Source organism: Tamandua tetradactyla, chromosome 22 (genome assembly GCF_023851605.1).
Source record: "Tamandua tetradactyla isolate mTamTet1 chromosome 22, mTamTet1.pri, whole genome shotgun sequence".
In the NCBI taxonomy this organism is placed as follows: Eukaryota; Metazoa; Chordata; class Mammalia; order Pilosa; family Myrmecophagidae; genus Tamandua; species Tamandua tetradactyla.
In genome coordinates, this window is record NC_135348.1 from 16,674,367 (window position 1) to 16,699,218 (window position 24,852).

General features: G+C 34.2%; 1 protein-coding gene and 1 pseudogene across 2 annotated transcripts in view; one reads left to right on the forward strand and one right to left on the reverse strand.

Annotated features, from left to right (window-relative positions):
* LRBA (LPS responsive beige-like anchor protein) overlaps positions 1-24,852 on the forward strand; it is a 1,037,640-nt gene that overhangs the window by 141,791 nt on the left and 870,997 nt on the right. Inside the window, exons 4-10 of one of the 2 annotated variants that reach the window (XM_077139839.1) lie at positions 7,052-7,283; positions 7,479-7,579; positions 12,352-12,447; positions 18,496-18,617; positions 18,708-18,834; positions 19,439-19,558; positions 21,467-21,613. In XM_077139839.1, coding sequence (XP_076995954.1) covers positions 7,052-7,283; positions 7,479-7,579; positions 12,352-12,447; positions 18,496-18,617; positions 18,708-18,834; positions 19,439-19,558; positions 21,467-21,613 — 945 coding nt within the window. The remainder of the gene's footprint in view (positions 1-7,051; positions 7,284-7,478; positions 7,580-12,351; positions 12,448-18,495; positions 18,618-18,707; positions 18,835-19,438; positions 19,559-21,466; positions 21,614-24,852) is intronic. The other variant, XM_077139840.1, reaches the window with a different exon arrangement.
* LOC143665925 (proteasome maturation protein pseudogene) lies at positions 6,279-6,757 on the reverse strand (annotated as a pseudogene).

Below are 24,852 nucleotides of genomic sequence, written 5' to 3' on the forward strand. Positions count from 1 at the left end.
CTGCCCTGGCAACCTTTAGTCTACTTTCTGTCTTTATGAGCTTGCATATTCTCTGATACTGTCTTTGTAATTACTATGGTGCTTAAATTTAACATCCTAAATGTGTAATAATCTCATTTGTTTTGATAACAATTTAACACCAGTAACACGTTCAAACTATGCTCCCATATTCTTTTGTCTCCCATTATTGTAGTTAGATTCAGTTATCAACTTGGCCAGGTGAAGGTGCCTAGTTATGTTGCTGTGGACATGCACCAGTGATACGTGAACCTCATCTGTTGCTCATCACATCTGCAGTCAGCTAGGAGGTATGCCTGCTGCAGTGAAGGATGTTTGATTTAACTGGCTGGTGCTTAAATGAGAGAGGGCAATGTAGCACAGCCCAAGCAGCTGGGCATACCTCATCTCAGCACTCGCAGCTCAGCCCAGGCCCTTGGAGATGCAGAAAGAAAACACCCCGAGGAAAGTTGTTGGAATGCAGAGGCCTAGAGAAAAGGCCAGCAGAGTTCACCCTGAGCCTTCCCACATAAGAACGAACCTCAGATGAAAGTTAGCTGCCTTTCCTCTGAAGAACTAATGAAATAAATCCCCTTTTATCAAAAGCCAATCCGTTTCTGGTGTGTTACATTCTGGCAGCTAGCAAACTAGAACAACCATCTTGTAATTCTTGTCACAGATTACATGTTCATACATTATGAGTCCAAAACAACTGATTTATTGTTACATTTTCTGCTTTTGCCTTTTGAGTCCTAAAGGAAGTAAAAAATGGAGTTACAAACTAAAAATATAGCAATACTGGCATTTATATTTACCTATTTCATTTTCCTCACTGGACAATTGTGTTTCTTTTCATATGTTTAAAGTGCCATTTTTGTTATTTCCTTTGTCATTCATTGCCCTTGCCCATTTTCTTTTTTTAAAATTTACTTTCAAGAAGTAATGTGATCATCATTTCTTAGTACATTTGCATCGATTTAGGAAAAGAACTAGCAAAACAACAGAAAAAGATATAGAATGTTAATATAGAGAAAAAATAAAAATAATAATAGTAAAAAAAAAGAAAAGGATAAAGAAAAAAAAAGACAAACAGACAGACAAAAAAAAAGAAGTAATGTGTACCTATATTATGGTATGAGTTGCAAATAGTTTTTCTTAGTGTATCATCTATTTTTGATTTTATGATTTTTTTGCATATGTAAATTTTCATTATTATATAGTCAAATTTATCAATTCAGTATCCAGAGGTCTTAAAAAATACATTAGTTTTGAAAGGTTTTCCTACTTCAGGTTATAAAATATTTTTTCTGTGGCTTTATCCATTGCTTTTATGATATCAGTTTTACCTTTAAATCTTTGATGTACTTGGAAATTTATCAATGTGAGGGATGGATCCAATATGCAGTTTTTTCCAGATGTTTTAACTAACACTCTTTAAACTTTTAATTATATAATCTAATTTTGCCCTCTTAACATACCACTTTTAGCATGTAATACATAAAATATAGTATGAGTATTATAATAACAATGACAACAGCCTCCCCAGGCATCGTTAGAAATACCTTATATAAAAATTTTCCTCACTACTTTACAAAGTAGCTACCCTCATTTAAAAAATTTTTATCCACAAGGAAACTTGGGAATAATGAGGCTAAGTCACTTGTCTATCATAATGCAGCTAAAAAGTGATGAAAGCAAAATTTGCACCTAGGTGATCTTGCTCCATGCCTCACCCTCTTAACCATGATGCTATTAGTAACTCTCTGTACTCAGTTATAGTCTATTCTGTTGATCTCCCCATTTGGTGATCTCACCATTACCATATTATTTTAATTATTGTAGTTTTATAGTATGTTTTAATATTCTGTAGTGGTACTCCCTATTACTCTTTTTCAGAAAAAAAATTCTTTTTTTCTATGAATTTAGAAGTACCTTCTTCTGTATTCCTAAGTTACCTTTTTCTCTCCATTAAAGGTCTTATTTGCTTTTTCCCCCCTCATTTTTCTGAATTATATTAAATGCATAGGTTCACTTTCAGAAATATGAGTATTTCTTTATGATGCTTATTTTTGCTCTCCAAGAAGATGGTATGCCTGTTCGTTTGTTCAGATCTTCTTCACTACTCATTTTTTGTAAAGTTATATTTGTTTAGATAAAATTTACATACAGTAAATTTCACTCCTTTGAGGTTTATAATATGGGTTTTTACAAATGTATATACTCATATAACTACCACTAGAATTGAGATATAAACTTTTCCATCCCTTCAGGGCGTTCCCTCATGCCCCTTTGCAGTCAGTTCCTTTCCTTTACCCTTTGTTGCCACTGATCTAATTTCTGTCCCTATTGTTTTACTTTTTCTGGACTCTTATGTTAAAATAATTATTTATAACCATTTGTGTCTGGCTGTTTCTATTTATCATGATACTTTTGAAATTGATTCACATTATTAATTGAAACAGTAGTTCCATGACTAAATTCTTCTCTCATTTATAGTATTTTTCAGTTGAATCTCTTGGGTGTTTCAGGAATATATCATATATCACATCATATGATCTGAAAATTGATAATTTTAAATCCCTTTTTTCTGATTTCTTTATACCTTGCCTTCTTTTTGACTAAATGTTATTTCGATATCTCTGATTAATATTAAATGATGGTACATCCTAATTTTATTCTGGACTTTCATGATAATTATTCTAATTTTCTTCTTTGAGCCTGATGCTATCTTTTCTGGTGTGATAGATTTATTTTATTACTTAAGTCTTTTCCGGTTAGTGAATGTAGAAAGAATGATGGAAATATAAAATTGTTGTTTAGCAATAACAGTTGCAGTTAGGATCCATCAATGGATGCTTAAAAGTATGATGAAAAACACGTTATTTGTTATAGTCTCAAAGTATTTCCCTACAAGATACTTATTTTAAAATGAAAAATAGTAACTTTATTGTGGAAAATCTGGCAGACAGCAGAATTTTACGAAGTTAAGTTCACCAGTAATGAGACATTTGGGTATCAGGTTCCACCTGATATGATACACGAAGAAGGGCACACATCACTTCTGGGCATTCTTGCCAAAAACATATAATCTCAATTTAAACATGAGGAAACACCTCATGTTTGCATCTACAGAGCTCGAATGTTGTAGATTCGAGACATTCTACAAATAACTGGCAAGCACTTCTAAAAAGTGACAGAGTCATCAAAGTCAAAGAAAACCTGTGCAACTGTCAAAGCTTGAAGGAGTTCTACTAAGGGGAGGCTGGATCTAATCTTGGATCAGAAAAAGGACATTAGTGTGACCAGCTGAAATATGAGTAAAAGACATACAGATTTGCTAAAATAGTATATATCATTGTTGATTTCCTGATTTTAATGATTATACTATAATTATGTGAACCATTAAGCTGGGTGGAAAGTATACAATATAGAAACTCTTCTATTTTTGCAACTTTGTCTTAAATTATTTTAGAATATAAAGTTAAAGACCAAACATTTGCATAACTAAAAAGAAAAAAAGTCTGTATTGGTAAAGGCTCTTATTTTCAAGTAATGTAATGTGTTTCAGTTAACTTAAGTAGAATGGGATGTTTCATAGAGTTTTAGGTATGATACACTTTCTGGGAGAACTGTGGAACCAAGCATTGTACATCATAGCTAAGAGAACTAGCCCAACTGTTCTAGTTTGCTAGCTGCTGGAATGCAACACACCAGAGACGGATTGGCTTTTAATAAAAGGGGATTTATTTTGTTAGTTCTTCAGAGGAAAGGCAGCTAACTTTCCACTGAGGTTCTTTCTTACGTGGAAGGCACAGGGTGGTCTCTGCTGGTCTTCTCTCCAGGCCCCTGGGTTCCAGCAACTTGCCCCGGGGTGACTTCTTTCTGCATCTCCAAAGGCCTGGACTGAGCTGCAAGTGCTGAGATGAGGAATGCCCAGCTGCTTAGACATTGTATTCTCTCATTTAAACACCAGCCAATTAAGTCGAATGTCACTCATTGCAGCAGACATACCTCCTAGCTGACTGCAGATGTAATTAGCAACAGATGAGGTTCATTTACCATTGGCTTATGTCCGCAGCAACAAAACTAGGTATGCTCACCTGGCCAAGTTGACAACTGAATCTAACTAACACACCAACGTACCACGAGACAATTATAGCAGAGACCTAGGTTTCATCTCCTGGGTACTGCTGATTCTAAGAATTGTATACTTATACAGTTCAGCACTTATACAGTAATGATGCTGCTTGGTTGCGATGATTCTAAGAATTGTATACTAAATCTCGGCTAAAATCATACTAGAAGAACCAAATACCTTAACTACTGTGCTTGCCAGTTCTTAGTTTTCCTGCATGCAGATGCTGCCTCATCTTCATTTCCATTTTTTTGGTCTCATACCAGTGTATATTTTTGGCAAAATCTGGGACATGGGCCAATCTCTGGCTGTAAGGAGTCTAAATTGATTTCCAAATTCCTTGCTTTCCTGGAGTAAATTCCACTTAATCATATCCATTCTTAATTAACGAGTTGTTAGATTCTGTTTTGTAAAGTTGGATTCTGTTTTGTAAATTTCACTTTGTCCTCATTCTTGTCCACTTTTTGGGTTTAATAGTGCAGAATAAAACACAATGTGTTCATATGGACCGAAATGTAGGTGAACTATTTCTGAGAGAGATTTTTTTAAATGTAGTTTAAAAAGAATAGCTCTGTAGATGCAATTTAAAAGGATTTAAAATCCTCTAAAGCAATTGAGATTTGTTTAAAATTTATAAACCTTACGTTTTTCGAGAAGGGATATGTGAGTAAGATGGCAAGGTGAGGATAGGTCAGTATATCCCTCTCTGGAAGGATTTTCTGATAGTACAATGAAATACATTTTCTTGATTACTGACTCATGTGAGGCTGATTATGTTTAAGTTATTCTGATTATTGACAAGAAGGGATCAAAATAATAAGTCAGAAATTTGATAAATATAAGCTGCAAGTTTTATGTTTGTTCTGAACCTCTTTTGAAGATTTTCATTTTTGCTATGAGCTCATACCTTGTTTAGGTAGTAAAGCAGTACCTTTAAGTTGCTGTGGACAGTCCACAGAGTTGATAATTCGTTACTGAGATATTGCATTAGAAGCAATTACAGGACTGGCAGAAGATACTGATTTACTTAAGACTGTGTTTGTTTTTGTTGAAAGATATTTCCATTTTTGTATTCTTAGTCTTATTTAATTGTTGCGCTTTTTTTAATCAAAACAGTTTTTTTTTTTTTTAACGTGGGCAGGCACCCGGAATCGAACCCGGGTCCTCTGGCATGGCAGGCGAGCATTCTTGCCTACTGAGCCACCGTGGCCCACCCTCAAAATAGTTTTTAATTGACACTTCACAACAATTATTTAACACATAGTACAGTTAGTTTTGTTTTAGTGAAAGATGACCCGCTTACTATTGTTCTAAAAATATTTAATTTTTGTGTACCAAGTTCATATAAGAAGAAACATGGTGAAAATTGTAAAAGAGATTATTGTGTGAGTATATATATGAAGGTTGTAATTTTTAAATTAAGCATCTTATGATATATAAAGCAAGAACAAAGATGAGATTTACTTTTTTAACAATACTTCTTGATTACAAATTAAGTATTTATTAATATATATCAAATCTATAAGAATTACAGTTAATATACTTCTTTTGGTAACTTTACTTTTTTTACTTTAAAGACAAGCAGGAAATAAAAATCTCTAAATTTATAATCTTAAACTTGAAAGAATTAAAAAATGGTTGTAATTTAAAATAGTATCAATAAAGCAGATGTTCTCATGAGTATTAATGGATGATATCGAAATAAAGGATAAACATCTTGTTTTGTTCTTAATTTGAAGTTGCCAGTGAAATCAATTACAAATATTTATTCTGAAGGATGCTACCATGAATTCAGGCTGGACTTTCAAACGTTGATAATGACTACTCAAAATTAAATTTATGGAATACCTAGAAAATGGATTTACTTGAAACCTGCAGGCAGATTTATAATATTCATTTACAATGATTTTTTAAAGACTTAGAGGCCACTATTTTAATATAAACTAGCTTTAAAATCATCTTCCTTTAGTGTTTTCAGTTGTCACATAGCCATAAACCAAACAACTAAATAATGTCAAATGATCACTGATAATATTTAGGCAAAAATTCTTATATCAGTACTTTTAATGTTGTGTATATCAAATTATAGTAGAAAGACAACTATAAATAAGATGCAGTCACTATTTTCATTAACAGCGCAACTGTATTACAGTAAACCAAGTTTATATTCAACCGATAAGTGTGGTTCTCCCTTTACTTTACTTTGTGATGGATCACTAAGAATATCTTGAAATCCTTTAGTCTTATCATTACCCCTCAAAATATCCAGTGAAAAGTTTGAGCTCAGAAGAAATGGAAGCCGCTGAGCCTGCTACACTGCTTTGAATTCCATCTGTAATTTTAGCAGAGCAGACTGACCCTGGATGTTTCTCAGTGTGGAAAAATTCATTTTATCTTTGTTGAGCTGGAAATTCTTTTCTGCTAGTTCAAGAGGATGACTGGGCAAAAGTTCATTTTTCGTACGAAGAAATCCTTTCTGAAAAAGATCTTGATTTCAAAAGGGCCACTTGCTGAAAGTTCAGTAGCTGGAATATTGTCCTTTAGCTGAGATCCAAGTCCTCTGGAATTCGTCTTCAGCCTGCTGTCCACACTATTCGGCCCTGTTACCCTCAGTCGTCCCGCTGCTCACTTCTGTTTCTGTCTTGTTCTATCTTAACTTGAAGATTTCTTTATAGTCTTTACTATTTTAGAACTTTTTTAAAATTAGTTTTTAAAAGTTGTTGGTAGGGGGCAGTGCAACAGTGGCTCAGTGGCAGAATTCTTGCCATCCATGCCAGAGACCTGGGTTCAATTCCTGGAGCCTGCCCATGAAAAGAAAATGTTATAAGAGTAAAGAAATATGTGCATGATTAGCTTCACAGTGTGCTGCACTGACATTAAAGAAATAGTAATGCTTTTAATTTTCTTTTTTTTTTGAAGCTGGTAGGAGGACAATTTGATTTAGAAATGAATTTCATTATCCAAGAAGGTGAAAGTATCATTTGCATGGTGGACCTATTGAAAAAATGTGACATTACTTGCCAAGCAGAAATCTGGAGCATGTTTACAGCCATTCTGAAAAAAAGCATACGAAATCTTCAAGCCTGTACTGAAGTAGGCCTTGTTGAAAAAGTGCTTGGGGAAATTGAAAACGTTGACAATATGATAGCAGGTATGACTTTTTGTATAGTAATTTCATGTGAAGAAATTGATTGTTAACTGTATTTTTCTTATTTCATTGAGCAACATTTAAGAAATATTTGAGTTTCTGTCTTGTACCTGGCACTTAAGTGTCCAAATCCTTAAGTAAGCATAGTATATCTTAATATCTCAAGAAATATAATTGGCTTAATTATTTTGTTTCTAGATCTTTTAGTTGACATGTTGGGAGTGTTGGCTAGCTATAATTTGACAGTTCGGGAACTAAAGCTGTTCTTCAGTAAACTTCAAGGAGATAAAGGACAATGGGTAAGAATATCTATTATTCTTTGGTATTAGAAAGTATCCCCTATCCCAAGCACATTAGTAACTTTGTAAGTAAATTATGTTAGTACACATATGGTAAATCTTAAAATGAGGGGAGGAGATAGATTAAAATAGCAATTAGAGTTATATAGCTACTTTAACCGTGATTAAACACAAAGGTAGAGTAATTAGAACTGGGTGTTCTAGGTTAGGCTCATAATTTGGTTCTTCTTCAAACTGTAATTCTTTACATATATATTCAAAATTTATTTAGAGTAAAGGGCAGAGAAAGAAGACTATGTAGGTAGTAGCACCTAGCTTCTTTTTCTGTTGATCTGAGTAGTTTAGCTGTGGCCCTTATACTTGAATCACTGACTTGGTGAACAGAAGCTCTCAGCAGTTAATTCCTTAGATGCAATTTAGTGGGTTTTTGCAAGGAATGTTGGTGGTGGTGATAGTAGTGGACTCATTGTGCACTCCACATAGTTTATGACATTCCCCTCTAGTCAAATGTTAATACCCACAATTGGGTGAGTCCCATCTCTGTGGAGATATTCTAATCAAGTTTCCAACCTACAGTACTGAGTAGGGATTAAATGAAACGGCTGTTTCCATAAAATGGACTAGGAATGGATTAGGATTAAAACATGGCTTTTCTATGGTATATAAATCCTTTCATACCAGCATACTCTCTAATTTCTGTTTGGTTCTTCTCATGTTTTTTATTTCTTTGTTTACATTTTACTTTAAATCCTTGAGAATATGTCATGTTTATAATAGTCATTTTAATGTTCCTGTTTATTTGTTCTATAATCTGTCATTTTCTAGTTCTATTTTTACTCACTGATTTTGTTCCTACGTATGGATCACATTTTCCTGCTTCTTATGGCTAGTGATTTTAGATATAGTGATGGCAGACATAGTGAATTGTTAATTGTCGAGTGCGGTGTTTTGTCATTTTCCTTTTAAGAATGTTAGCCTTAGGGTGCACGGGTAGTTCAGTGGTTAGAATACCAGCCTTTCATGCATGAGACTTGGGTTAGAGTCCTAGGCCATGCACACCCACTCAAAAAAAAATAAAGAAAGAAAGAAAAAAGTTGTTAGATTTTGTTTCAACAGGCAGATACTTTTTATGACTTTGTCCTTTCCTGGGACTTTTTTTTTTGGTGGAGTCTAGTGTAGCTGTTACTAGAGGACTAATTTAGCTTTACTAATCAGGCCTGGCCCTTCTAGGGTCTCTACTAAATGACCCTAAGTCTCAACTATGGAGCAAGAGGTAACACAGGATTGTGGTCTCTCCACAGTGCCTAGTAGGGACTTAAAACAATTCCTGGCCTTATGTTAGCTCTGGGAATTCTTTGGCTTATAACTCTCGATATCTTGGCTCTACCTTGTCAAGTTTTATCGTAGCCATGCACAGTTTGGTATTGAGTCAAAGATTAAATACAGGTTTCTGGACTTCTTCTCTATATACCTCCTTCCTCTGCAATATTCTGCCCTTCATAGCCACTTCAGACTCCCCGTATTTCAATCTCTGTCTCTTCAGCTCAGTGAGACCTCCAAGTTATGTTTACTTTTCCTCTTTCTGTGCAGTGGTATGGAATTTGCCTCTCATTAGGAAACCATGATAGTCATATAGCTCATTTGTTTGTTTCCCTTTTCTTAATGATCAGAGTTCTTTATTACTTCTTGTTCCATATTTGAAAACAATTTTTACTTCATACATCTTGTCCAGTTTTCTAGTTTATGTTGAATTGTTAAGTCCATGTCCTGTTAATATGTCATGTTCAGAAGAGGAATATACTGGATTGATTTTGGTTTTGTTTTATAGTCAAATAATGTACTTTTTCTAAATATATAATTAATACTTTTTTATTATATTGGTGAATATAGAAATTGACATAGAAGAAAGTACCAAAAGACATGAACAGATATTTATTTAAAAGGTAGAATTGGAGAACCAAATAAATACAAAACCATTAATACTAGCATTCAGATTAAAGCAATGCCAAAATATCACTTTATATCTTTTAGTATCAAAGATAAAGTTGGATAATGTCAAGTATAGTTGGGGAGATACTGTTTTAGTACAGTACTATCTGTTTTAAACCTTGTGTCTTGTGTGCTATTGGTAGGGATGAACACTAATGGAGAAAACCTCAAGAGGAATCTAGCACTATATAGTCAAATAAATTACACCCATATTCAGTGATTTGGCAATTCTGTTTCTGGATGCATATTCCAAGAAATTCTTCGATAGCTTCATAAAGAAATACATTCACTGAAACATTAGTTTTGATGGCAGTGAATTGGCAATATGGGTGTGCACCAATAGGAAAGTGGGTGGATGCACAGAGTAGCTTATACAGCATTTAGAATTAATGCATGGACTAACATGAAGAGATGCAGAAAAATAATAAGAAACAGAGTGATGTATTTAATCCAACACCATTTATTTAAATTATAAGTACAAGCACGCAAAGCACATTTTAGAAGGAACACATACAAAAATATTAAACATGTTAATATAGTTGCCTGTGAGGAAAGAGAGGGAAATGAAAATAGGTTTAGGGGATAAAGGGAAAAAATAACAAATTATTAAAACAAGAGAAAGAGTCCTTGCTCAGACATTACATTTGTTTAGCTGTATTTAAAGATAAATATTCAGTTTATTTTTATCTTTTACTATCACAGCAGGGTGGTATCTCTGTGTCTAAATTCTGTATCTGCTTTTTTGATTATTACTTTAATATAGATTTTCACATGTGGAAATACTGTACCAGTGGGTATGAACATTTTTAAAGACTTGAAATATGCCCCTAAATTGTTTTCTGAAAGGCCTTTGCAGTATGTACTCCCACCAGCGGTGTCTATAGAGGAAAATACTTATCTTAATATGTTCTTTTGCTGGTTTGTTAATAGAAAAGGAAATTTTGAGGAATGATTTTTAAAAAAATCAGTATGATTGAAATTCCTTGTTATTACACTTTAATAATTGAACAGTGTGCTTAATTTCTTCATCACTTAAAAATGAAGCTTTTCAGTTTTACTTTCCACTTAATATTTAATTAAAAGTTTGCTGAATTCTTTTTGACAGTCAGTGGCAACTTAGAGCAGCTTCTAAAATAGAATGAAGGCGGATAAGTTTTGAATGTTTTACTTTTTAACAAAGAGAGTGGTTCTACACTTTATCTTATTTGCTTGTAAACTGATTAGAATGATAATGCATCTCTCACTGTCCCCCTTTTTTTTTTGTAAATGTAAATAAACTTTTTCATTTTAACTGTTGGTTGTTTCATGTATTGGAGGAGACTTGTGGGCCAAAGAGGCATTAAATAAATGTAACTACATTTTATATGTACTATATAGTACGTATATTGTGTAATGAAGAAGTATGAACTGGTCTGAGAAGTCAGGGAAGGGGAAGACATCTTCCCTAAGTAAGTGATCATTAAGATGGTGTTTTAGTTTGCTAGCTGCCAGAATGCAACACCCCAGAGATGGGTTGGCTTTTAATAAAAGGGGATTTATTTTTGTTGGTTCTTCAGAGGAAAGGCAGCTAACTTTCCACTGAGGTTCTTTCTTACGTGGAAGGCACAAGATGGTCTCTGCTGGTCTTCTCTCCAGGCCCCTGGGTTCCAAAAACTTGCCCCCCTGGGTTCCAGCAACTTGCCTCGGGGTGACTTCTTTTTGCATCTCCAAAGGCCTGGGCTGAGCTGCTAGTGCTGAGATGAGGAATGCTGAGCTGCTTAGCAGTGCTACATTGCAATCTCCCATTTAAGCACCAGCCAATTAAGTCAAACATCACTCATTGCAGCAGACATGCCTCCTAGCTGACTGCAGATGTAATTGGCAACAGATGAGGTTCATGTACCGATGGCTTATGTCCGCAGCAACAAGACTAGGTATGCTCACCTGGCCAAGTTGACAACTGAATCTAACTAATACAGATGGGCTCTTAAGTATGGGTAGATTTACTTGGTTGAGGAGGGTGGAGTAGGTCTAGTGAGAAAATTTCAAGAAGAGGGAATAGCTTGTGGTCAGGCCCTGTTATGAGAGGACTGAGAAGAGGGCATTGTGGATGGAGTGCAGAAAGAAACATGGGAGGGTAAGATGCAAGATGAGGCTAAAGAGGTAGATAGTATAACGGTGTTGGTCAACATTTTAATGGCAATGGGAATCTGAAGAGGGAGAGCATAACATAAAGGTGAAAGTACAGTGGTTCAAAGCATGGACTTAGACTGAATTCTGATCTTAACCCTGCCACATACTACCTGTGTGACCTTGTATATGTTCCTGTGTCTCAGTTTGCTTCTCTATATAATGGGGAAAATAGTAGTACCATCTATCTCATAGGGTGGTTATGAGGTTAAAATGTTTCAGTGGTTTTAGAGTACCTTTCCAGTGTATATTGTAACCTAAGTATTTGTTAAATTAAAACGTGTTTACGGTGGAAGGTGGTAGGTGATTTGTTTTGTTTTCTATTTTTAGAAGACCATTCTTGTTTCAGTGTTGAGAAGACTTTTGAGAATCAAATGATATTGGCTCATATTTATTGGATACTTAATATGTCCTATAGGTTTACAAAGAAATTAAACAGCATAGAGATCATTACTTGTTTCTTTTAGATAGTTGAAAATAACCCTTTTTAAAAATTATTTTACAGACTTTTTAGCTTATAGCATTATTTGATTAGTCTTTGTGTATATTAAAACATGACTTTATTAAAACACATATTTGTTTTGTGGTGAATAAATTGTTGATTATTTTCATAGCCTCCACACGCTGGGAAGTTGCTGTCTGTTTTAAAGCACATGCCTCAGAAATATGGTCCTGATGCATTTTTCAATTTTCCAGGAAAGAGTGCTGCAGTAAGTAAACCTTAGTGAGGAAACCATTTGCTCTTCTCCTTTCCTTTGCTTTGTAAAAGTACAGTCCTGCAAATATCCCTGACAGGTTCTGTGTTACGTAGAAGTTTCTCTGCATGAGCTGATTTAATCCTTTCGACAATTGTCCATGTTACTTTCTCTTAACTGTTTTTGAAGTGAAGAAACAAATGCAAAAAAGGTTAAGAATGCCACTCATAGCTTGTGGAAGCAATGAAACAAGAACCTAAGTCAAGTTGTTCTATGAATTTATCTCTGCAGACTTTTAAATAGCTGTTTGTGTAGTTTTATACCTTACTTTCTGTCTTTCTCTACATCTTTTTCTAGCATTATCTTTCCCTATCCTTGTGTACCGCTTTTGTACCTGTTTTATAGAATGAGGGTAACCCTTTGAAAAATGCTAGGCAGATTTTCCTCACTTATAAGTTACCCAATTTTATATCATTCTCAGCCATTCTGATTTACAAACTGTTAACCAGTTTATAAATAAAATAGCTTTTTCTGGTAGAATATCTGTAAGTTTCAAATGTTTTAGGAACACACTGTATGTTATTTAGGGAACATTGTAACCCTCATTATTATATTGGTCTGCCTCTTTCAAGCAAATTTTCTTTGATAGATATTTCAACCTGTTCTGTGTTTGAACTTATTTTTCATTCATTTTTTATTTTTACTTTGGGTCTCATAAGATCTTGTTTACTTATTAGTACCTATTACTCGTTCAATATATGTAGAAAGATAACAGTATGTTTTAAAAGGACATTTATGATATTTGAATGTTCCATATATTTCTTTGGAAAATTTTGTTGCAGATATTTTTTTAATACTATTTTTCCATAAGAAGCATTTTAGAGTTGAAGCTTTTCAGAATAAATTTGCTATCTTGGCATTGAGCATATAATTTTCCTTTAACATAAAAATAAAGAAAACTTAAAAAAAAGCAAAAATAGTTTTTAAAAGGAAATGTCCAATTTAATATTCAGTTATGCAATCATCACCACTATCTAATTTAGAATGTTTTCTTCACCTCCAAAAGAAACCATATACTTTCTGCATGTTCCCACAGCCTCCCAGCCCTAGGCAGCCATTAAACTACTTCCCATCTCTATAGATTTGTCTGCTCCGAGACATTTTATATAAATGGAATTATGTGTTCTTTTTTTTTTTTAATGCTGACTTCTTTCATTTAGCGTAACGTTTTCAAGGCTTATCCATGTTGTAGCATGTATCAGAACTTCATTACTTTTTGCGCCTGAATAATATTCCATTGTGTTGATTTCCTGCACTTTGTTTATCTGTTTATCAGTTGATAGACATTTAGGTTGTTTCTATTTTTTTGATAATGCTGCTATTAATATTTGTGTATATGTTTTTTAAAAAAGTTTTATTTTGAAATAATTCCAAACTTCCAGGACAGTTGCAACAATAATACAAATCCTATACAGAGAATTCAAGTATTTCCCTTCCCACCCAGAAGATACCAAAATCCTCCAATTTAAGCATTTTGCCGCATTTACCATGTCATTCTCTATCTATGTCATCTATTTATCTGTCAATTTTATAAACATATAATACACTACATATAATACACTACTTCCATGTACATTTTCTAAGAATGGGAATATTAATGTAAATAATCTTTAATATGTAAGCATGCTTAAGTATGGTTATCATGTTCAAGAAATTTAACATTGATATAAAGCTTTCAGTCTTTATCCCATTTTTTCAACAATGTCCTTTTGTGCTTTTCTCTTCTGTTATTTGATTCAGTCCAGGATCATATATTACATTTATTGTTCTGATCGGTGATTTTTAAAAAACTATTTATTTTGAAATAGTTTTCAATATACGGGATAATTGTAAAGATAATACAAACTTCAAACCTCACCCCCCCAGATACCCACATCCACCAATTTTTAACATTTTGCCACCTTTGCTCACCTTTTATTTCTCCCTCCTTCCTCCCTTCTTCCCTCCCTCCCTTCCTTTTCTCTCCTGAACATTTGAGAGCTAGTTGCACACATACTTCTTAGATGGATATTTCCTATGAACATTTCTATGCACAAGAATCTTCACTCATGTAGTCACCTTAAGTGCACTTATTACGTTCAAGAAATTTAAATCTATATAAAGTTTATAGTCTTTATTCCAGTTTTTTCTTATGTCCCAATAATGCTTTCTTATGTCCTTTTGAGCCTTTTCTCCTCCATTCTTAGACTTCTTCTAGTATCATGTATTATGTATTGCATTCAGTTGTCATTATCTCTTTAATTTCTCTTTCTATTTTTTTTTTAATTCTGGAAAGATGAACAGCATGAATCATCCCATTCCCACCCCTCCCAAGCATACCATTCAGTTGGATTAATCATATTCACAATGTTGCAGTACCCTCACCATCATCCATTACCATAACTTTCATTTAATCCTAAACAGAAACCCTACACCAGTTTTGTGTTAACTCCCCATTCTATAAGTAGGCCTGTTCCCCCACTCCCCACCCCCATGACCTGTGCTTTACTTTCTGTCTCTATAAATTTGCCTATTCTCTGATACTTCCTTTGTGGTTACTATGAGGCTTTAATTTAACATCTTAAATCTATAACAATCTTGTTTGCTTTGATACCAAATTAGCTCCAATAGTATATACAAACTATATTCCAGTGCCACTTAATCCCCCCATTTTTATGTAGTTCTTGTTACAAATTACATATTTATACATTATGAGTAAAAAAACACTGATTTACCATTATGCTTTGTGAATTTGCCTTTTAGATCCTGTTGGAAGAGTGGGGCTACAAACTAAAAATACAATAGTATTGGCATTTTCATTTACCCATGTCATTTTCCTCATAGGAAATCTTTATTGCTTTAAGTGACTTTGATTTATTGTGTTTTCCTTTCAACCTGCAGAATTCTCTTTAGCATTTCTTATAGGGCCAGACTAGTGATGGCAGAGTCCTTTAGATTTGTTTATCCTGGGAATGTCTTATCTCTCCCTCATTTTGGAAAGCCCATTTTGCCAGATACAGAATTGTTGTTTGGCATTTTTTTGCTGTTAGCACTTTAGATAGTTCATCCCACTGCTTTCTTGCCTCCCTGGTTTCTGATGAGAAATCATTACTTAATCTTATTGAGGCTTTCTTGCATGTGACAGATTTTATCTTTCTTACAGCTTTCAGAATTTCTGCTTTATCTCTGGCATTAAGCAGTTTGATTATAATATGGTGTGGTGTAGGTCTGTTTGAGTTTATCCTGTTTGGAGGTCTTTGAGTGCCTTGGATGTATATATTCATGTCTTTTGTTAAGTTTGGAAAGTTTTCAGCCTTTATTTCTTTGAATATTCTCTCTGTCCCCCTTTCTTTTTCTTCTTCTGGAACTCCCACACTGTAAATTGGTATGCATTCTTTCTTCTTTCTGTCCTTACACTGAATGATGCCAGTTATCTTATCTTCAAGTTCACTGATTCTTTCTTCTTTTTTCTAGCTCCAATGTGTTGTTGAACCCCACTAGGGAATTTTCAATTTCTGTTCTTGTGATCTTTAGCTCTTTTTCATAATTTTCATGTCTCTATTGATATTCTCTTTGTTTTCATCTAGCATTTTCCTGATTTCCTTTAGTTCTTTTTCCATGTTTTCCTTTAGTTCTTTGAGCGTGGTTAGGTTCATTTTTTGAAAGTCGTTGCCTGGTGTGTCCCAGGTCTGGTTCTCCTAGCTGATGGTTTCTAATGCCTGGACAATTGCCTTCTGTTTCTTTGCATGTTTTGTTAAGTTTTGTTGAAAACTGGTCATTTTGATATTTTAATGTGTTTTTAAAATTTATACTCTGACACCTGTTCCTTAAGCTTGTATCCAGCTAGTGCTTTGTTTGAATTTTTCTTGAATATCTGGAGCCAACAAAAAAGAAGAAGGAAAGAAAGAAAATATCTTTCCCAGTCTCTGTAGAGTGACCTGCGCAAGTGTTCTCCTTCAGGGCTGAGATATAAAATGGTTGCATGAGAATATCTCCAGGCCAAAGCATGGAGACCTCCCTGATCTTTTCTGGGCATGGGTCTTGTCTGGGACATGTGTTTGGTCCTCAGGAATTGCCATTTACTTGTTTACAAATGTCCCTTCTACCTTAGGAAGGAGTTTCTTCATAATGTTAGGCACTGCACTGTATATGCTACAGCAAGCAGTCCCTTGTCCCAGGCAGTTATGACTTTACTGCTCTCTCACAGTGCTCTGTTGAAGAGTTTTGTGAGTTGCCTTCTACACACAGAGCAAACCCTGGGACGATGATTCCCTCAGGTGACGACCAGACAGATAGGGCCAGAGATACATGCTCCCAGCAAATACAGGCCACTCTGCTCCTTCTCTAACTGGGACTAGGAATCTGCACTGGGAACTCATGCTGGCTTCATACAGCAGTGACCAGTCAAGGTGACACAAAATCCTACTGCTTTTAAGAAGCCTTGTTCTTGATTCAGCACTTGCTCTGTTACTATAGTCCTTTAATTGTTTTCTGATACCTGAGAAAGAAGCGTCTGCCAGTTTTTATTGGTTGTTCAAAGCTCTTGTGGGGGATTGAACCGTAAAGTGTCTAACTCTGCCATTGTCCATGCTTAACATGTTGAGAAACTGTCAAATCTGTTTTCCCAAGTGCCTGCATTGTTTGAAAATCCCATTAGCATTTTATGAAGCTTCCTGTTTCTCTACATCTTCCACTTCTGACTTTTTGATTGTGGTCATGCTAATGTGTGTGCAGTGGGATTTCATTGTGGTTTTGATTTGCATTTCTCTAGTGATTAATAATGTTAAGCATCTTTTCCTTTTGCTTTTTGGCCTTTTTTTTAATATCTTGGTGAAATGTCTGTTCTATCTTTGCCTGTTTTTTAGTTGTGTATTTTGTCATTTTATTATCGAGTTGTATGAGTTCTTTATAGATTCTACATACAAGTCTCTTTTTTAGATATATTATTTGCAAATATTTTTTCTCATTCTGTTCTTATGTTTTCACATTCTTGATGGTATCATTTGAAACACAAAGGTTTTGAATTTTGTTGAAGTCCAGTTTATTTTTTCTTTTGTTGCTTATGCTTTTGGTGTTGTGTCTAAGAGGGCCTTCCCTAATCCGAGGTCCCTAAGATTTACTCCTTTGTTTTCTTATTAGGTTTTATAGTTTTGGCTCTTATATTTAAGTCTGTGATTCATTTGGAGTTAATTTTTGTGCATGTTAAGGAATGGGTCAGTTTCATTCTTTTGCCTGTGAATATCCAGTTTTCCCAACACTATTTATCAAAAACAATTCTTTTCCCATCTAATTTTCTTGGCACTCATGTTGAAAATCAATTTACCATAACAGTAAGTGTTTAATTTTGGTTTCTCAAATTTATTCCATTGATCTCTGTGTCTGTTCTTATGGCAGTACCACAATACCTTGATTAATGTATCTTTGTAATAAGTTTTGAATTGTTTGTACAAGTCCTCTAACTTTTCTTCTATGACAAGATTATTTGGGCTATTCTGGGTCCCTTCCATTATGTACTTTGATTTTTTGAGTATAAATTTTAAAACAAACAGTAGAGCTGTTTGTATAGTGACTTCCGAATGCTATTCAGAAATAGATATTATGAACTAAATCTTTTCAGTTTGACCTTTATGGTTAAAACATGAAGCATATACCAAGGTTTTTTCCCTACCTTTTTCTTTCCGTTCTTGTCCATCTTTCTTTACTCTGAGAATTTTACATTTCAGTAACAAATGTCCACTTTCATATCACTACCTCTCTTTGGTATGGATAGGTTAAGTCTAAGAAATGAAGCAGGCAATTCCAGTATGTCCAGCAGGTTGCACCGAATATTTCTTTTAATTAAATTAGCATCATTAGTTTTTATATTTAGGAAAATTTGGCAGTTATTAAGTGTTCCAGATAGTTCAATCATGACATAGAAGCATATGATGTAGCAGAAATATATATAGCATTGTAAAGACTTATTTTCATTATTTTAATAACGTTTTTCATGTGAGTCAATAACTCAAAATTTCTTGTATTTAGGCTATTGCATTACCTCCTATAGCCAAATGGCCATACCAGAATGGCTTTACATTTCATACTTGGTTTAGAATGGATCCTGTAAATAATATCAATGTGGATAAAGATAAACCATATTTGTATTGGTAAGTATTTCTGTACCTGTCCAGTGTTATTGCTTTACTTTGAAAATGATAAAAATATTTATAGGTAATATGAAAACTCATTCTTCATAGTTTCAGAACTAGCAAAGGTCTTGGTTATTCTGCTCACTTCGTTGGAGGCTGCTTGATTATAACGTCAATAAAGTCCAAAGGAAAAGGCTTTCAACACTGTGTGAAATTTGATTTCAAGCCCCAGAAGGTATGTGAATTTACTGACTCATAGTTAAGTTAACAAGTTATGCTAGCCTTAAAAATTATTTGATTTAATGTTACTTGCGTAAGATATGGTAAATCATACCTATGTTTATACTGTTTCAGAAATTGAGGGTGGGCAGTTGTTGAATTCTTTATTCTGGATAATAAGACTGTGTAGTTATTTATAGACTTTAAGGAAAGTTCAGAGCAAGAATATAAATGATAGTTATTTTAGCAGTGCAAATTTAATATGTTCTTTTATACCTTAAGATTTAGATATAGACAAATGTATGTATATAAGTAAACAGCAAAATATTAGCAATTGTGGAAATATATGTGGGCAAGAAAGAGGTTATTTGTAGTAGACCGTCAACATTTTTGTACATTTAAAATTCTCATAAAAAGTTGGAAAAATAGTTTAGAGGTTAAGTATGCATCTTTTGAGAGTCTATGGAATAAATACTGTTTCAGAGATAGAATATTGAATTTAATAAAGATTATTTTTATTTTTGTTTAATTGCAATTTATCCTTTAGTTTTTACTTGTTATTATCAATATGGTTTATTTATTTTGAACATTACCTATTTTTTAAAATTATTTTTCCTTAGTGGTATATGGTAACTATAGTTCATATTTATAACCGATGGAAGAACAGTGAGCTTCGATGCTATGTGAATGGTGAGCTGGCCTCCTATGGAGAGATAACATGGTTTGTCAACACCAGTGACGTAAGTAATTTGAAAATGTTACAGTAAAAACATTATTGTGAAAACAAGAACTTTGACTTGAATATAAATTTTGAAATACCACAATGGTGGCTTTTGTAATCATAGTTTGTTTAGCATTTTTATTCACTAATAAAACTGTGTTAATGGGTTACATAAGATATTTTACAGTCCCAATTTTAAAATTATACTGGATAGGATAAAGATATGGATTTATAGCTAATGGGCAGGATCTTGAAAACATTTGGGTTCTTGCATTATTCATCAAAATAAACTTGCGAGTTTTATGAATGCATTGGATGATGCCTACTTAAAACTTTTGTATAAAATGCATAGCTACTGTAGATAAAAATTATGTTCTAATTGTGTTAGGATTCAAAAAGAAATCCCATAGGTTAGAATGAAATAAACATGGTTTCACTTTTTTTCCCAAACTGCAAAGCAATACATTCTTTTTAAGGAAAACTTGAAAAACGCAGACCACACCACACATTCACCATTAATTCCTCCTTTCACAGCCTTTGCTACATGTGTTTACTTTTTGAGTTATGTTAACCTTCAGAGCTCAGATTCTTTCATCAGACAAACCAAGGTTTGAATCATTACTCTGTTAATTAATGGCTGCATGACCTTACTTAACCTAGTAAGTTTTAGTTTCTCAACTACTTCAAAAGATTCTTATGATAATTAAATGAGATCCTCTCCTAAGAATGGCTTATATAGAATAAGTACTCAATAAATTTAGCTCTCACTTTTTAAATTTAAAAGAGAATCAAATATGTTTATGGCTTTGCATCCTGATTTTTTTCTTCATGATCTTTATTGACTGCTTCTTGTATTTCAGACATTTTGGTCAATTATTGTATTTTCTAAAACTCCCTGTGTCTTTGTAAGTACCATTATAATCTCCATTTAACAGATACAGAGACTGAAGCACAGAGAGATTAAATAACTTGCCAGGGTCAGCAGTATGTAAAGTGGGGATTTGACCCAGGTGGTTTGGCTTCAGACCCCTAATGCTAATAACTTCTCTATATTGTCTCATGTCAAAAAAACATATACTTTCAACATTCATTTTAATAGTCTTATGGTATGAAACGTTACTTTTAAAGTTTTTAAAGAGGCATAGATAATATATTTTTTCTCTTTGTTTTACACATGGTTTTAAAAAAAATGTGTCATTTGCAACCTGAACATTTTTAAGAGGATTTTTTGTTAGAGGGAAAAAAGGCCTGCTTTTTTCCTTGATGTTTACATTCCTTTTGACAGATTGCCTCTGATCCCATGCTTTTACCCATCATCTGTATCTTTTTTTTTTTTTTTTAATACATGGCAGGCACTGGGAATCGAACCCGGGTCCTCTGGCATTCCAGGCAAGCGTTCTTGCCTGCTGAGCCACCGTGGCCTGCCCCATCATCTGTATCTTGATGTCTGCAAAAATCTGTCTTTCCAACTTTAACATCTTACAAAATTTACAGAACCCAATTGACAATTGCTTCTCTGATTTTTAACTCTTTTCACATTAGCTCACAGAAGAGGCCTATTCAGTATATCCTGAACCTAATTCATTATTTTCCTTGTTAGTCCGAAGCCTGTACTTCTGTCTGGATTTTTGGTTACCTGAGTATGACCATCAGATTACATAATGTTTTGTTTAACATCTTTTCCTAGATCCAGTTAGTCATCAAATTTTGTTTGCTTTCGAAAAATTGTATCTCCTTTTCTATGATGTGTTCTTTCTTGGTCTGTACTCCGGATGGATATAAGTAAAGTGAAATGCTAAGTGAATTACATATTAATTTAGTCATATTATAGATTAGAATGTACAGAATATATCAGTTTACATTTTTATTATTTCTAAAGGAGAGAATTTTTTGTTTTATCTCTAATATAATCTGTCTTCTTTCACAGACATTTGACAAATGCTTCCTGGGCTCCTCAGAAACAGCAGATGTTAATAGAGTGTTCTGTGGTCAGATGACTGCAGTTTACCTTTTTAGTGAAGCTCTTAATGCAGCTCAGATTTTTGCTATTTATCAGTTGGGCCTGGGATACAAGGTACTTTACTTAACTCTTCACTGCTTAATCTGTGTTAGATGAGCTTGACTTGAAGGTGGGTGATGAGTGAGGTGAATTATCTTGGGTTACCAGTCTGTTTGCCAAGGTCATCAGAGAATCACTTCAGGGAAATCATAGGGATGCTTAAGTTATTTTAATTTTTAAAGTAAACAGTGGCAATATATGTTTATATAATAATTAGCTCAGGTTTCAACTTTAGTTTATGCTGTATTTCTTTGATGATGTTATATCTTTACATAGCTAAATTTTTATCAGTTGGTGTGTTGAAAAGCAAGTACTCTGTAAAAATCAATTTGACCCCCAAATGAGAGTTATGGTGTGCAGTTTGATTCCAGGGTTTGAGAACTTTGCAAAGCCCAGGATGTGCATACATCCCACTAATAGTGGGGTAAAAATATTTTTCTTGAAGAATTGGAGTAAAAATATTTTTTTTCCTTTCAATTTGTGTATTAGTTTTTTGTAATGGGTAGTAAATTGTTAGGATATAAAGTTGTTTCACCCAAACCACATAAACAGAAATGTCCACAATTTGTTTTGGGCCAGAGTTCCATGAAAAAATTTAGGAGATGCTAAGAGTGACATAAACTGAGAAAGTTTGGGCATTTCAGGTTAATCCATTGATAGTGTGGGGTTTGGTAGCAGAGGTTAATTGTTTACTAAGTTCTTTTTTAAAAAATCAACTTTATTGAGATACTTTACATACAGTAACGATATATTTTAATTGAGTGTTCACAAAAGTATAACTTCCTCAGCAAACAAGAAATAGAAATAAAACTTCAACAGGTTTTATCGTTGGCATTTCAAGTCAGTTCTTTCTACCTCCCCAATCCCACCCCCTTCCTGTTGACAGACAACTACTAATATTTATTTTGTCACTACAGATTAGATTTGTTTGTCTTAGTAAATGGAATCTGAAATTTGAGCTCTTTTGAGTTTGGTTTCTTCTCAGTATGTTTTGAGATTCACCCATGTTGTTTTATGTTAGTGGTTTCTTTTTGTTGTTGAGTAGTATTCCATTGTGTGAATATATCACAATTTTAAAATTCACATTTGTTGATAGACAGTTGATTGTGCCAGCTTATATGAATAAGTTGCTATTTAACATTAGTGTACACATCTTTGTGTAGACAAATGTCTTCATTTTGTAAATGCTGAAGAATGAAATTTCTGAGTAGTGTGGTGTTCTAGTTTGTTAGCTGCCAGAATGCTATATACCAGAAACGGAATGGCTTTTATAAGGGGAAATTTAATAAGTTGCTAATTTGCAATTCTAAGGCCGAGAAAATGTTCCAATTAAAGCAAGTCTATAGAAATGTCCAATCAAAGGTATCTAAGGGAAGATACCTTGATTCAAGAAGGCCGATGAAGTTCTGGATTTCTTTCTCAAGTGGAAGGGCACATGGTGAATACAGTCAGAGTTTCTCTCTCACCTGGAAAGGCACATGGTGAACACGGTCAGAGTTCCTTTCTTATCTGGAAAGGCATATGGTGAGCGGCATCATCTGCAAGCTTCTTCTCCTGGCTTCCTGTTTCCTGAAGTTCCCTGGGAGGCATGTTCCTTCTTCATCTCCAAAGGTTGCTGACTGGTGGACTCTTGCTTCTCGTGGCTGTGTTGTTCTGCTCTGCTCTCTCTGAATCTCTTATTCTCCAAAATCTTTCTTCTTTTATAGGACTCCAGAAACTTATCAAGACCCACCCAAATGGTGGAGACATGTTGTCACTTAATCCAGCTTAACAACCACTCTTGATTAAATCACACCTCCAGGGAGATGATCTGATTACAGTTTCAAACATACAATATTGAATAGGGATTATTCTGCCATTATGAAATGGGATTTAGATTAAAACACGGCTTTTCTAGGGGCCATACATCCTTTCAAACCAGCACATGTGGTAATTAATATCACCAAACTCTTTTCCAAAGGGGCTGTACACTTACCTTCCCACAAGCAGGGTATGAGATCACATCCTTGTTCCCCTTCCCTGGTAACATGTGGTATTGTCAGTTTTTTTAATACTGGATGTTTGAGTGGATGCATAGCAGTACCACATTGTATTACTCTGATAACTACAGATTTAAGCATCTTTTCATTTGCATATTTTCTTTGGTAAAGTATCTGCCTAAATCCTTTGTTCACTTTTTATTGGGTTGTTTGTTTTCTCATAATTGAGAATTGAGATTTCTTTATTTATTCTCCATGTAAGTCTTTGATCACACTTGTGATTTGCAAATAGTTTTCCCCAGTCTGTGTCTTGCCTTTTGGTTTTTTAATGATATATTTTGAAAGGTAGTGGAATTTTATTTTGATGAATTCTAGTTTATCAGTTTTTTTATGGTTTTACTTTTTGGTTCTTGTGCTGGTTTCAAACTGTTGAGTACCCCAGAAAAACTGTGTTCTTTAACCCTGATTCAATTTGCTGGGTGGGCTCTTTTGGTTAAGTTGTTTCCACAGAGATATGACACACCCAGTTGTGGGTGGGACCTTTTCATTAGGTGGTTTCCATGGATATGTGACTCTACCCATTCAAGGTGGAGTTGTTTACTGGAGTCCTTTAAGAGGCTACCATTTTGGAAAAAGCATTAGAGCCCACACAGCCACAGAAATTTGGAAATGCAGAAGGAAAATGCCCCCCTGGGAAGCTGTTTGAAATGAAAAGCCAAAGACCCCAGCAAACACCAGCCATGTGCCCTTCCCAGAAGACAAATGTGTTCTAGACCCATTAGCCTTTCTTGAGTCAAGGTGTCTGTCCCTAAATGCCATAGTTTGGACATTTTTACAGCCTTAGAACTGTAAACTTGCAACTTAATAAATTCCTTTTTTAAAAGCCATTCCATTCCTGGTATACTGCATTCTGGCAGCTTTAGCAAACAACTACAGCTTCTAAGAAATATTTTCCTATTCCCAGGTTGGAAAGATTTTCTCTCATGACCTCCTATACTTTAATCATTTTATCTTTTGTGTTTGGGCCTATGATCCATTTTGAGTTAATTTCTATGTATGTTGTGAGGGAAGGTCAAGTTTCACTTCTCTCCCTGCCCACCCCCATAAGGTTACCCACGTTTTACAGCCCTATTTTTTTTTTTTAAATACTTGTCTCCCCTTATAACATTACCTTTGAGTCTTGGAAACTCTTTTCTATTGATTTGTATTTCTTATGCCATATGACACTGTTTTGACTATTATAACTTTATAATAATTCTTAAAAACAGTAAGTCC